Below are 15,288 nucleotides of genomic sequence, written 5' to 3' on the forward strand. Positions count from 1 at the left end.
AATCACTGGGGGCAATTTCTGGGCTGTTTCTGGCCCAGTTTTAACCCAAAAAAACACATATTAGAGACTGGGAGTAGAGTAGAATCAGGGGACTGGTGCGGTATTTTACAACCTACAAACTAACTGGCAAGTGCACCGAGTCGTACCAAGTGATACCTTACATGAGTAAAGGTCGATCCCACGAGGATTGATGGATCAAGCAACAATTATTGAGTGATAGGCTTAGTCAGGCAAACAGAAAATAGTGTTTGGAAGTTCAAAAGCATTAAGAGTAAATTCAGAATATTAAAGACAGGCAGATAAATAAGTTGGAAATAAAATATTGAGAAAACAGTTAAGGTTTCAAAATTATCTATTTTTCCAGATTAACTTTTCTTACTAACTAATTTAATTATGCAGGATTTAATTTATGGCAAACTGTATGTGACTAGACCCTAATTCCTTAGACCTTCCTAGTCTACTCTAAAATTCATTAACTACCAATTCCTTGGTCAATTAATTCCAATTAGAGGGTGATAATCAATTTCTAGTTTATATGCCACAAAAAATCTAATTACCCAAGAAATAAAAGGATTATATGTCACGTATCCTGTTAAATTCAGATAATTAAAATTTAGGAGAATTTGTTTTCAAGCTGTTGTTCAAGTATAGAGCTTTTCCAAGTTATACAAGAACTCAAATAGAAAAAAAGGTCATACTTCCCTTCCACCCAAATTCATAAGAAAAAGAGCGAAAACAATTCTTAAATTATAAATCCATGCATAAATTAAAATAGAAAAAGTAATAAAATCAATCCATACAAATAGATAGAGCTCCTAACCTTAACAATGAAGGATTAGTTGCTCATGGTTTAGAGAAGAAAACTAGGATTCTGGTAAAATGTACAGCGTTCCAATCTGATGGCATCTAAATTCCTATTTATAACTAATCCTAATAAATTTAAAATCTAATTATCTAAAATTAAAAATAATATCTTTTCCTAAAAATAAGATTTGAATTTAAATTCGAATTTAAATAACAAGTCTTCAGCTGATGGGTGGGGACCACTTGCTTTGTGCGTTCTGTAGCTTCTAATATGTGTTTTCTGGGCTGGAAACTGGGTAAAAACAGCCCAGAAATCGCCCCCAGCATTTTTCTGCGTTTTTCTGCACGTGGCGCATGTCACGCGTACGTGTCAGTCACGCGTACGCGTCGATGGTCTTTTTTGCAAGTCACGTGGACGCGTCGGTCGCGCGGCTGTGTCGTTGAGCAAATCTTCAATTCATACGTACGCGTCAGTCATGCGCACACGTCGCCATTGATACCTCCAATTCACGTGCACGCGTCAAGCACGTGTGCGCGTCGCTCCTCGCAGCCATCTTCTTTGATTCTTGTGATGTAGAAACTCCATCAAATCTAGCCTAATGCTACTTAAAATAAACAGTATTGCACAAAACTCAAAATAGCATCCATATTGGCTAAAAGATAATTAATTCTTTATTAAACTCAACGATTTAAGTGCAAATTCACTAGGAAAAGATAGGAAAGATGCTCACGCATCATGGTGTACGAAATTGTGATACACAATGGCACCAACAACTTCGCATAACTAACCAGCATATGCACTGGGTCGTCCAAGTAATAAACCTTACGTGAGTAAGGGTCGATCCCACAGAGATTGTCGGCTTGAAGCAAGCTATGGTCACCTTGTAAATCTCAGTTAGGCGGGTTAAAATGGGTTATTGAGTTTTAATAATTAAAAAGATAAATAAACAGAAAATAAAGATAGAGATACTTATGTAATTCATTGGTGAGAATTTCAGATAAGCGTATGGAGATGCTTCATCCCTCTTAAGTCTCTGCTTTTCTACTGCCTTCATCCAATCCTTCATACTCCTTTCCATGACAAGCTGTATGTTTGGTGTCACCGTTGTCAATGGCTACTTCCCGTCCTCTCAGTGAAAATGGTCTAAATGTGCTGTCACCGCACGACTAATCATTTGTCGGTTCTCGATCATGTTGGAATAGAATCCAGTGATCCTTTTGCGTCTGTCACTACGCCCAACACTCACGAGTTTGAAGCTCGTCATAGTCATCCCTTCCCAGATCCTATTTGGAATACCACAGACAAGGTTTAGACTTTCCGGATCTCAGGAATGGCCGCCAATAATTCTAGCTTATACCACGAAGATTCTGATCTTTCGGAATGGAGGCTAAGAGATATACGCTCGATCTAAGGTAGAATGGAGGTGGTTGTCAGGCACGCATTCATAGGTTGAGAATAGTGATAAGTGTCACGGATCATCACATTCATCAGGTTGAAGTGCAAGCGAATATCTTAGAATAGGAATAAGCTTGAATTGAATAAGAAGACAATAGTACTTTGCATTAATACTCGAGGAACAGCAGAGCTCCACACCTTAATCTATGGTGTGTAGAAACGCCACCGTTGAAAATACATAAGAACAAGGTCTAGACATGGCTAAGAGGCCAGCCTCCAAAACATGATCAAAGGATCAAAAGGTAATCCAAAGATATCAAGGTTCCAAGATGAAAATACAATAGTAAAAGGTCCTATTTAAAATGAAACTAGCTACTAGGATTTACAGAAATAGGTAAATGATGCAGAAATTCACTTCCGGGTCCACTTGGTGTGTGCTTAGACTGAGCATTGAGCTTTACACATGTAGAGGTCTTTCTTGGAGTCAAACACCAGCTTTGGTACCAGTTTGGGCGTTTAACTCCAACTTTTATGCCAGTTTTGGCGTTTTGACGCTAGAAAAGGATAGAGAGCTGGCGTTTTGACGCCATTTTACATCGTCAAAACTCGCACAAAGTGTAAACTATTATATATTTCTGGAAAGTTCTGGATGTCTACCTTCCAACGCAATTGAGAACGTGCTCTTTGGAGTTTTGTAGCTCCAGAAAATCCACTTCGAGTGCAGAGAGGTCAGAATCCAACAGCATCTGCAGTCCTTTGTCAGCCTCTGAATAAGATTTTTGCTTAGGTCCCTCAATTTCAGCCAGAAAATACCTGAAATCACAGAAAAATACACAAACTCATAGTAAAGTTCAGAAATGTGAATTTTGCTTAAAAACTAATAAAAATATACTAAAAACTAACTAAATCATACTAAAAACTATATAAAAATAATGCCCAAAAGCGTATAAATTATCCGCTCATCATATCACAACACCAAACTTGAACTATTGCTTGTCCTCAAGCAACCAAATTTATTTTTTATCAAAATCGTAATTCAAACACACACTAAATCACCATAACAATCACCTAAAAGAAAATAGTAAGTTTCATACAACATGATTTTGGTTATGGTGGGGAAAATATAAAGTGGTCCTTAAAGGACTTTTTAAAATGATTCCAAATATGTGGTTGTAATTCAATCGTACAAATTAGTTTGTAAGTTTATATTTTCACCCAAAATTTATAATAATTACAAAGAGGACTGAATCTTAATGAAAGGATTTTTATTTTGATACAATTAAGAAGGAATTAGGTTTTTGGACTTTTTGCAACTTGGGCCTTTCACGGACATCCGTATAAAGAACTAAAAATTTTAGCTATATATAAAACCAAGGGCAAAAAACAGAAATACGCCAAGGGAGCAAAAAAATTACCTGAATCAGCAAACTGAAAATTGCTTCACGAATCAGCCAAAGCACATAACTATGTAATTCGAACTAGCTTGGTTCGAACTATAATAACATATAATTCGAACCTATTTGGTTCGAACTACAACTAGTATAATTCGAACTAGGTTGGTTCGAATTACACATGTGATCCACTCCCCTAGTAATTCGAACCGAGTTGGTTCGAATTACTCTTAAATTGCATCAAATAGTAATTCGAACCAGGATGGTTCGAATTACTAAGAATGGGATCGTTACTAATAAAACTGTTTTATTCCCGGATTTTTAAATGAAATTTCTGTTGAATGCACACAACAATAAATAAATCTACAATTTAAATTAATACATGATGCGGAAATTAAATAATATCAAAACGCAAAGTATAGATGTTTTCATAGTAAATGATGGACGATAAAGCAATAAGTAATACAAACATACATCAACTAATAAATACATAGACGAAGATAGGTAACATACAACATGGCACACAAATCATCTAAATAGGTGCGACCCCGTGAAGCAACGACGTGGTACTCGTGTCCTCTGACCTCTCCAGATAAGGGCTCCTCATCCTCGATGTCATCCTCCTCGTCCCCTGTGCAGGCGTCCTATGATGGACATCTAACGGTCGGGATGAAGACGGCCCGACAACTGAATGTGACCCAGCAGTATGTGCCGAAGCTGGGGTACCACCCAAAGCGAAATAGTCAGGAGGAGGTACGGAAGGAGGCTCATTCAGATCGACATCTAACGGTCCCTGTGTCCCCGTCGTCTGACTCCGCCCACGGGCAACTTCATCCTCCTGCATGATGGCACTGATTGCATCGAGGAAGTGTGGTCCACCAAAATCTGCATCAAGACCAACACCGGCAAGGAAGTCTGAGAACATGCTGCCCGGACTCACCCATGGCGTACTCTCCTGAAGTGTCTGGTCGTCACCGGAAACACCAACGAAGTAATCTTGGAGCGGCCCCTCCCCAAGTCCAGCCTCACCATGGGCAGAGGGATCCCCGACTGCAGCTCCTCCCACACCGGCCACGTCACCAAGATCACCATCGCCGTGCCCCGCAACGGGCGCCTTCCGTCTGCCTCTACGCCTTCGTCCTCGACCACGACCCCGACCAACTTCATCAGCCTCCTGCATAGCTTGGTCTAGTCACCTCCACTCACGCTGGCTCCATCGTGTCCCGACTCAAGCTCTCGTCTCTATCCGACGCCTGTCAGGGACGTCGTCAACTCGATCCATGTCAGGAACTAGCCCAGGACCACTCTGTGACACCTCCACAGGAATAGGAACACCCCTCGGATCCCCCAAATACATCTCTAGTGACAAGAACCTCTTTCTACGCTGACTCTACCAATCTAGGTATGTGTGCGACGGTCCAGGGTCCGCAACAACATCGAACCGGAGGACGTTGTCCGCACGACTCTCCCAATAAAGATTACAATGCTGCAAAGTGGAAGGGAACCAATGATCACCGCCTCTTTCGTCCTTCGACATCAGAAAGTCGATGTCCAGGGCGGGATGCGGTCGGGGCTGGACACCGCCAAACTGTGGTAGAACCCTATCTATCTGATGCCACTCTATAACAACAAAGTATATCAGTGACGTCACAGATCGCGACAGAGCCGTGTGTCGAGGCTCCAACGCCTCCAGATGCACAACCTGCAGTACCTCGGGGGAGCTATACGGCATCCAGATGAATTGCACAAAAGTTACAACATTGTCATGCAAACTTCTTATACAAAATCTTAAAGTCTAGTTATTTAAATAAAAGTAACCGAAAGTATACTCACATCCCTGGGCTGTAACATGTCTATCTACAGTCTCCACATCTGCACTCTAGGACCCTTCTCGCTAACGGAAGGGTTGTAACCTGACCACCTGCATCGGACATGGGTATTATTTTTAATTAAAAGTATGACAGATTCGTAAAACAGCACAAGCGTACATCAACATTAGCTAATTTACCTTGAAATAGAATAGTAGATTACCTCGATGCCAAAGGCCAGCTACACGTATCATACCCAGCAGGCCTAAACCTAGGAAAGCGTCAGAAGATCCAAGACTGAAGTAGCTGAAGTGGGCCCGCTAACTTCACCACATGTCGGTTCGCCACTCGGCACATGCACCAGTACAACCATGCCAATGCTACAGACCCCCAACTGTAGGAACCCATCTCCTCAAGACTAGCTACGTAGGGAAGCCATCTGATGTGAATGCGGTTGCCGGACTTGTCGGCAAACAGCTGAGTGCCCAACAACATCATGATATAAGCACGAGTGATGCGTGAGCATCCCGTCTATCTTTTTCTGAGGAATTTGTACTTAATTTGTTGAGTTTAATTAAGAATTAATTATATTTTAGCAACTATGGATGCTATTTTGAGTCTTAGGCAATTTTATCTATTTTCAGGTAGCATTTGGCGGAATTTGACAGAGTTTCTGCAGCACAAGAATCAAAGGAGATGGCTGCGAGGAGCAACGTGCGCGCGTGCATGTGATCTGGAAGCATCCATGGCGACGCGTACGCGTGAATTGAAGATTTGCTCAACGACGCGTTCGGGTGACCGACGCATCCGCGTGACTTGCGAAGAAGACCAGCGACGCATCTGCGTGACTGACGCGTACGCGTGACGTGCGAGATCTGTAGAATTTACAGAAATTGCTGGCGTGGATTTTGGGCCACATTTTGACCCAGTTTCCAGTCCAGAAAACATAGATTAGAAGCTGCAGAATGGACAAATCAAGTGGTCCCCACCCATCAGCTGAAGACTTGTTAATTAATTCAAATTTAAATTCAAATCTTAATTTTTAGGAAAAGATATTATTTTTAATTTTAGAGAATTAGATTTTAAAAATTTATTAGGATTATTTATAAATAGGAACTCTGTACATGGGGACGGAGAGATTATTACCAGAACTCTTATTTTTTCTCTCTGAACCATGAGCAACTAATCCTTCATTGTTGAGGTTAGGAGCTCTGTCTATTTTCATGGATTGATTCGTTTGATCTTTTTTATTTAATTCATGTCTTGATTTATATTTCAATAATTGTTTTCGTTCTTTATTTTATGAATATGGATGGAACGGAAGTATGATCCATGTTCTAATTGAGTTCTTGTAAAACTTGGAAAAGCTCTTTACTTGAACAACAGCTTGAAAATATATTATACTGAATTTCTAATTGTTTGTATTTAACGGGACACATGACATATAATCCCCTTATTTGTGGATAATTAGGATTCTTTTGGCATATAAACTAGAAGTTGATCATCACCCTCTAATTGGAATTAATTGACCAAGGAATTGGCAATTAATGAATTTTAGAGGAGACTAGGAAGGTCTAAGGAATTAGGGTCTAGTCACATATAGTTTGGCATGAAATTAAATCTTGCATGATTAAATTAATTAGTAATAAAAGTTAATTTGGAAATTAGATAACTCTGAAACCTTAACTGCTTTCTCAAATATTTTATTCCCAACTCATTGCTGCTTGCTTTCTGAAATTTTTAAAGTACTATTTAATGCTCTTTGAATATCTCAAAACCATTTTTTGCTTGCCTAACTAATCCTATCAAACGCTATTGTTGCTTGATCCATCAATCCTCGTGGGATCGACCCTTACTCACGTAAGGTATTACTTGTTACGACCCGGTGCACTTGCCGGTTAGTAGTATGGGTTACAAAATACTGCATCAACAAGAAAAGCGCCGCATGGTGTCCTCATCGGCTCCCTCGGAGCACTCTCCAAATGTCTCCTGGAACCAGCTGCAGTTTACTGCGAACTTCTGAACCTGGCTCGGACGAGGAATCACTCCAAGCAACTCCTCGAACCACACCCAAGCAGGACGTCCACCCTCGATATATATATATATGGAAATCCGTAAGGCAACCACTGACATAACGCCCATCCACTGCCAACCCAAACTGGTACGCCACGTCCTGAAGCGTGATCATGCATTCTCCGAAGGGCATATGGAAAGTGTGCGTCTCAGGACGCCACCGCTCCACGAAGGCACTGACAAGGGGCTCATCTATTCGAAACCATCTATCGTTTAGCCTCGCTAGATGGTATAACCCCGCCATCTGCAAGTATGGCACATACCGCTCATCGAGTCGCATGCCCTGTTGCCACATGCTCCTGATGCATCTCTGTGGCTGGGCATTACATGGACCGCATTAGTAGATCGACATAGAAAACCGGTAACAAAAATAAGTAATAACAGAAACCACTTATCGAAACCAATAACACAATATACATATGAAACCAATATAACAAACCACTTACAAAGGCACATAGTAAACCACTAATAAAAACTACTAAACTGAACCGTCAACAAAACTACATGCTTAAACCGCTAACATAAACCGAAAGCTAATCCACTTACGAAAACCACAAGCAAATCCACTATCATAAACTGCACATAAAACCACATGATAAACCTCTTCCAATACCACCTAAAGTAATCCGCCAACATAAACATCAATAAAACAACTATAAAAAAATCACTAATATAAACCACTAACTAAAACCACATACAAAACCTCTAAAATAAACCACTTGCAATACCACTACGATAAACCACTAACATAAACCGTCACTAAAACCACATGCAAAACCACTAACTCAGATAAACTGATCGCAAAGAAGTGTTCTATCCACTAACCTCGTCGTTGATCTCCCCGGCTATATGAGCGACTCCGTCCAACCGATACAGCCTTGCCGGATCGTCCCCCAGCGGCAGAGTTTTCTGTTCGAGTCTTTGTCGGATGGAATCTGTGTCGTTTTCTCTGAGATTTGGTTGGGGTATGGAAATGGAGAAGTTGTTCGAATGAGGGTGATTCAAACTCCTTATATAGCCGAAAACTTAGTAATTCGAAGCAGCATGGTTCGAATTACTATTTGATGCAATTTGAGAGTAATTCGAACCAACTCGGTTCGAATTACTAGGGGAGTGGATCACATGTGTAATTTAAACCAACCTAGTTCGAATTATACTAGTTGTAGTTCAAACCAAATAGGATCGAATTATATGTTTTTGTAGTTCGAACCAAACTAGTTCGAATTACATAGTAATGTGCTTTGACTGATTCGTGAAGCCATTTTCAGTATAGCTGATTCATGTAATTTTTTTGCTCCCTTAGCTTATTTCTGTTTTTTGCCCTAATATTGGACACTAGTAAAAAAAATTATTACGTTAATAGTTCATAAATTAAAACTCACAAAATAAAGTATAAAAAAAAACTCCCCAACAAAGTGTCTACTACTATAATAATAATAATAATAATAATAATAATAATAATAATAATAATAATCCTTTATTATATATATTATTTCAACAAAGCATTAATTTCAGTCAAAACATATAACAATTATTTAAAGAGCATATTTTAGGATTCATTATATTTATTTATATTATAGACAAATTTGAATGTAATTTTAAAAAGATTAATATATTACTTTTTTAAAATTTTAAATGACTAAAATTAGATTGTGAATAATATATAAGTTCATTTTTTTTCAATTACTATATGTTCATTTGTCTTTAATTACTATATTAATCTAATGGTGATATTATATAGCAAAGGCATTTCGGTAATTAAGTTTAATTAAATTGGTTTAATAGGTTAGCTACGTTTAATTTTAAAAATAGGAAAAGATAAGATATTGAGAAGAAGACACAAAAGATAGAGACAAAAAAATTAATATTATTATATTTTATTTAGTGATAAACTAGGACAATTTATAAAAGTCTAAATTATTCTCATTTTTTTATGTAAAAAATTTGGGAAGAAAAATATAATAAAAAATATAATTATAAAAAATTAACAAAAATAATAAAAAAATAAAAAATAAGTTGTTTCTCTTGTTAGTGTCTTTGTGTCTTCCTGTTAGAATAGACACAAAATATACTAATTTAGTATCTCTAGACACAATGTTTCTATCCATATCTTATCTGCCAAATACAATTTTGTGTCTTTGTGTCCCTGTCTCAGTGTGATGTGCCTGTAGAAAAACGCAATCTTAAAAATTGATAAAAAAAATTAGTTGAAGAAGAAAAAAGTGAAAAACAAAAAGCATAAGAAGAAAAAGAAACTTAATTAAACTTTATTACAAAAATAATTTATTCACGTGATATTTTTTATAAAATAAAAAAAGGTTTAATTTTTTATTTTTGAATATATTAAACATTTAAATGCTAGACTATATTTACTTAATTATTAGAATTGTATGAACTATATTTTTATTGTTTGTATTACTCATGACATATGTAGTTACTAAAATTTATGTGTTCATCTACTTGTGACTTATCAATATATATAAACTACACTGTTTATAAATAAAGATTTTAAATTTGATATTTACTTTTGTTAATAATTTTGTCAAAAGATTTAAATTAATTATATATTTTTTTCCTAATAAAATAAAGCAAAGTAAATAATTACTAATTTACTTTATTTTGTCAACATAAAAATAATTTAATTTTTATTTACTGTCAGTACAAAAGCGGTTTTATACATACATTTAGATATATAACGTCATATCAACAAAAATAACTTAATTTTACTTTGACTACGTGAATGATCTTTTGAAACAAACAACGAATATAATTAGACTAATGTATAAAATATTTTATACTATTAATACATCAAAAATAAAATCTATAAAAAGATAAAGGCATAAAAAATTATTGTTTACTTAAATTTGATATGTATAATATTTTTTATAAATTGATTTTACTAAATTCATGTTTATCACAAACAATTCCATATTTTATTTTATTTATTAAATTCAAGATTTTAAAATTTAAATCCATCTACTCTATTACCATGTTAAAAATAGATCCCACATTTTTGTACACCTTAAAATTATTTGTTGTAATTTATTTTTACCTCCTATTATATTATATTACTTTTTTTGACATAGACAAATCCATGATTTAATATGTATCTATCATTTTAAAAGATTTAGAGGTAAGGGATTAGAGATTATGGTTGAGGAGTTATAATTTAGGATTAAGAATATAAAATTTATGGTGTAGAATTTTGAATTCATGATTTAAAATTTAGAGTCTAGGATTTAGAGTATTAGAAATTATAGTTTAAGATTTTAGGATTTATAATTCAAAATTTAAACGTTTATGATTTATGTATTTAAAAAAGATTTATACAAATATACATTTTATGTTGATCAATTCGAACAAATTTTTTCTTTTATATTTTTGTAACATAGAGTAAATGCAAGGATAATATATATATATATATATATATATATATATATATATATATATATATATATATGCATTTAAAATATATTAGTGAATAAAATATATAAAATATAATCGTTTTAGAGAATTTACTTAATATGTTATAATTTTATTGTTATGAGAAAAATAAATAAATTTTAAATAATTTACTTTCATATATGTATTATAATATATAAAGATTTTTTTAACATCTAATTAGATGTTAATGTTATTGTAAATATTAAAATATTTTTATATTATAATTAATATTTAAGATTTAAGGTTTATAGCTAATAGTTTAGGATTTATGGTTAAGTATCACGTTTAGGGATTAGAGTTTGAGATTTTATGTCTTATAGTTTTAGAGTTTGGGATTTAGAGTTTAGGATTTATGGTACAAGAGTTAAAAAATTAGAAATGATTGTTTAGGGTTTAGAGTTTGGAGTTTAGGATTTAAGATTTAGAATTTAGAGTATTAAAAATAATAGTTTATGTTTATAATTTAAAGTTTAGGGGTCTAGATTTTAGATTCTAGGATTTAGCGTTTAAGTTTTAGAATTTAGAATTTAGGATTTAAAGTTTAAAAAAATTCCTTTTTATATTTTTGTAAGATTGAGTTAATGCAAGAATAATAAATAATCAATATATATGTTTTTATCCAAGATGCTGAAATATATTATTTAAAAATAACTATGCTACTAAAAAATTTTGTACGAGAACATTTTTTATTATATTTTTCATAAGCTATGTTTTATAACTTTTAAGAAAATTAATAATTTATATACTTGTTATGTAGCAAAAAAATATTAAAATCTTTTTTATTTGATAAACCAAATTTTTTGTTGCAAAAATAAATGAATGTAATCCATTTAAATTAAATTATTTTTTGAAATAGTTAAAAACGTATAATAATAATAATAATAATAATAATAATAATAATAATAATAATAATAATAATTAGTTATTGTAAATGTAGAATTTTATTTTTAGTGAAATTTTTGTAGTTAAATAATTTTATTTTATGAAAGTATTATTCATGGTCAGTTTGTTTTTAAAAATATTTGGTTAAAAAGACCACGTTACGCTTTTCCCATGGTAGAACCAACATAACAACTTTAACCAAAACGATTCTAGAAAGATTAAAGAAAAACCATAACAACAAATTTTAAGCAAGAATATCCTGTATCTCCTCTCCTATATCAAATTTCAAAAAACTGTTGTCTGTTTAGTCCAACTAGTCTTATTAACAGTCTCACTGAGTCACTGTTGACTGTTGAGCCAGTGCCTTCTCTAATCTCTATATTCCCAAAAGAAATGAATTTTCATACTCTCTCGGTTTCTTCTTCTTTGGTACCCTGCACTCCAAAAACTTATCTCTGCTCCAACATCAATAATGAGTCCAGCCGGGTCAACTCGCCCGCGCCATCCCAACTCACCACAAAAAGGCGGTGCCTCTTCTGTGGAAGAAGGCACTTCGTTGAAGCTGCAACATTGGCAACTACACTCTTCCCTATTAAACCCTCCAGAGCCACCAATAATTCAGATTCTGATTACGATTACGCGGTAACCATTAACAATTTAACTTGTGCAGTTGACCCAACAATTAACAGAGAAGTCAAAAGATGAGGTTTTTGTTTTGATTGCCAAAAAAACTTACTTTTTTGTAGGATGTGCTTAACCAGTTTCATCCACCAAAGCCAGATTGGTATGAAGAGTTCTATGCTTGGGTTATGAATTCAGCTACTAAGTCTTATGAAGCTGAGGTTTATATTTCTTCATGTTGCATTTAATAATTACTATTGAATTGAATTATGAAGCTGTTGTTGTTGAATTGGATTGAAGTTTTGGGAATTTCTCTCTTTTTTTTTTTGTGTGGTAAGGTTGCAAAGTACAAGTCACAAGTCTTAAGTAACTTGAAGGGGAAGAAGGCTCTTAAAATCTTGGAGGTTGGGATTGGAACAGGTCCTAACCTCAGTTATTATGCTAACGATTCCGATGTTCATGTTGTTGGCATTGATCCTAACCCGAAGATGGAGAAATATGCTCGGTCTGCAGCTAGATTGGCTGGCTTACTGCTCTCAAACTTCGAGTTTTTTCAAGCTGTATGTACCATTCTCTCATCGGCTTATAGGCACTGCTTTAAGAGGAATGTTCTCATAACAGTGAATATTAAATGTGGAATACACTAAAAGATAACGGCACTGGTTTGTGGTAAAGTAGCACAAAACAGTATATTTATGGAAATGCTTTCTAGGTTTGTGTCAATTATGGCCTATATAGTTACAAAGCTGAATGTTAATGCTATATGCTCATCATTTGATCAAAGGTGTAAATTTACTTCATCCATTCATTTAGAAAATTTTCCACATTTTTCTACAAGAATCAACTAATCATCACCCTTAATGTTGATGCTTTGTTCTGTTTAGTTATGTTAGTTTATGTTCTGCTTTTGTTAATTGAACTTTATCTTTAATGTTGAGTCTACTTAGGTTGGGGAGGCTATACCACTAAGTGATGCTTCAGTGGATGCAGTCGTTGGAACGCTTGTATTGTGTTCTGTTAAAGATGTTGATTTGGCATTAAAAGGTAATGGAACTTGTAGAGCTTTCTGTGTTTTTCTCAAATAAATATATTGATTTTATTGTTTGGAGTATTTACTCAATCATCACTGTACTTATTAGTTTACCTGTGTGATTATTATACTTCGTTAGCTGCATTTTGGATTTTCTCATTAAAACAATTGATTGTTTGAACTTTGAATGTTTGACCTAAAATTTGGAAAGTATTTATTATCTGCTTTGCATGATATTTTTTTTTTTTTTGTGTTAAGAAAAGAAAAAGAAACAAGAAAGGTAGAGGAAACTCTTAGAAGGTTTTGAATATGAAAAGTGATTGAGATGTTAGTGTTTGCATTCCCTTGCATTTGAAGACACAAATTTTGAATGTAAAAAGTGATTGAGATGTTAGTGTTTGCATTCCCTTGTATTTGAAGACACAAATTCATCATCCTTTAGACCATAATAGAAAGAAAAAGGTCAATTCTGCTGACTGATATTGTGTACTAATTGAAATTGGTCACTGATTCAATTGAACTTGTCCCAAGTTGTATGCTTGAGGGAACTTTAGCGCAAAAACTGGATTATTAGATATAAAGATCATTGAGGGTCCTTCACTCAACTAGTTGAGCTTTTGTATAATTTTTGGTTCTTGATTCTTGACACACTTGTTACTTAAGGGTTATCCCCCAACGCCATTTCGCTTTCTGTGCAGAAGTTAAGAGGGTGTTGCGACCCGGTGGAAAGTATGTGTTTGTCGAACATGTGGCTGCAAAAGGTGTGTACACAACTTCCAAATTCAATTTGGAAACCGAAATAGCTTAGTAACAACTTTAGTTAACTTTGATTTACAGATGGCACAACTCTCAAATTTTTCCAACGACTTACTGATCCTCTGCAGCAGATACTTGCAGATGGGTGCCACCTTTCAAGAGATACAGGAAACAGCATATCCAAAGCTGGATTTTCAAGTGTTGAGTTCAAGACAGCATTTGTGTCTAACGCTTCATTTATAAACCCCCATATATATGGAATAGCATACAAGTAGCACCGAAAGGCACGAGCTGCCCCGGCTACATTGCTTCGATCAAGGACTAAATCTTCCTCTTCCTCAACATCTATACCAAGCACAAATTTCTGAAGTTATACCGTAAAGTATGTTTCGTATCATGTTCTTTTGGTTTCAAAATAGTGCGGTGGAGGAGACACTGCTATTTTGCATCATTTACAGCATAATATAGGTTTCAACACTTATTGTTTTCATTTCATTCCAAGACTTGGAAGTTTGAGGCGACATCCATGGCACTAACAACGGGCTCCGATACCGTTGTTAAGTATCTAAGAAAGTAGGAAACCACACCTTAAAAGCTAGCTGATGAGTGGTTCTATATCAAGCATCCTATATTACCCCATGTGAGACTTTGAGCATCCCATAATATACCCAAGTCCCTAACAGACACCTTTTGTTCCCCAACAAAGTCTTGCGTGCTTGGTTAATATGTTGTGTTGTCCACCTATCTTCTTCTTCTTGCTATAAAGCATCTTTAATGGCATCATTGTCAAACACAAATTTAGCTAGTGTTGTTTTGCCCGTATCTCGAATTCCACTATCGAAATGATGCAACAATTTGTTTCTCTGAATGTAAATGAACCATCTGAACTTCTACATCCTCATCAAATCCAATGATCTTTCGGTCTTTAACGTTAAGAGATAGTTGTTTCATTTGCTGCAACTTTGAACAGCGGAGAACGAGTCAGCTCCGGTCTGAAACTTCACTAAACCATGTCTTTATCCTTCTTGAGGAATCTTGAATCTTTCTCCCAATGCTATCCAACTTCCATTCAATAACAAAGCG

General features: G+C 35.0%; 1 protein-coding gene across 4 annotated transcripts; it reads left to right on the plus strand.

Moving 5' to 3' along the window:
• The first annotated feature begins 11,970 nt into the window (after window positions 1-11,970).
• Window positions 11,971-14,700, plus strand: LOC112801573 (uncharacterized). 4 transcript variants are annotated; one of them, XM_025844387.3, is made up of 6 exons: window positions 11,971-12,440; window positions 12,545-12,640; window positions 12,758-12,979; window positions 13,367-13,463; window positions 14,148-14,210; window positions 14,287-14,700. In XM_025844387.3, the coding sequence occupies exons 1-6, from the start codon at window positions 12,192-12,194 to the stop codon at window positions 14,478-14,480; spliced, it is 921 nt and encodes a 306-aa protein (XP_025700172.1). In that variant the 5' UTR covers window positions 11,971-12,191; the 3' UTR covers window positions 14,481-14,700. The 4 variants fall into 4 exon arrangements, with proteins under 4 accessions (XP_025700172.1, XP_025700175.1, XP_025700173.1 ...); XM_025844390.3 differs by having other exon boundaries at window positions 14,337-14,700; XM_025844388.3 differs by having other exon boundaries at window positions 14,151-14,210.
• The last annotated feature ends 588 nt before the right edge of the window (window positions 14,701-15,288 follow it).

This window comes from Arachis hypogaea, chromosome 5 (assembly GCF_003086295.3).
Source record: "Arachis hypogaea cultivar Tifrunner chromosome 5, arahy.Tifrunner.gnm2.J5K5, whole genome shotgun sequence".
NCBI lineage: Eukaryota > Viridiplantae > Streptophyta > Magnoliopsida > Fabales > Fabaceae > Arachis > Arachis hypogaea.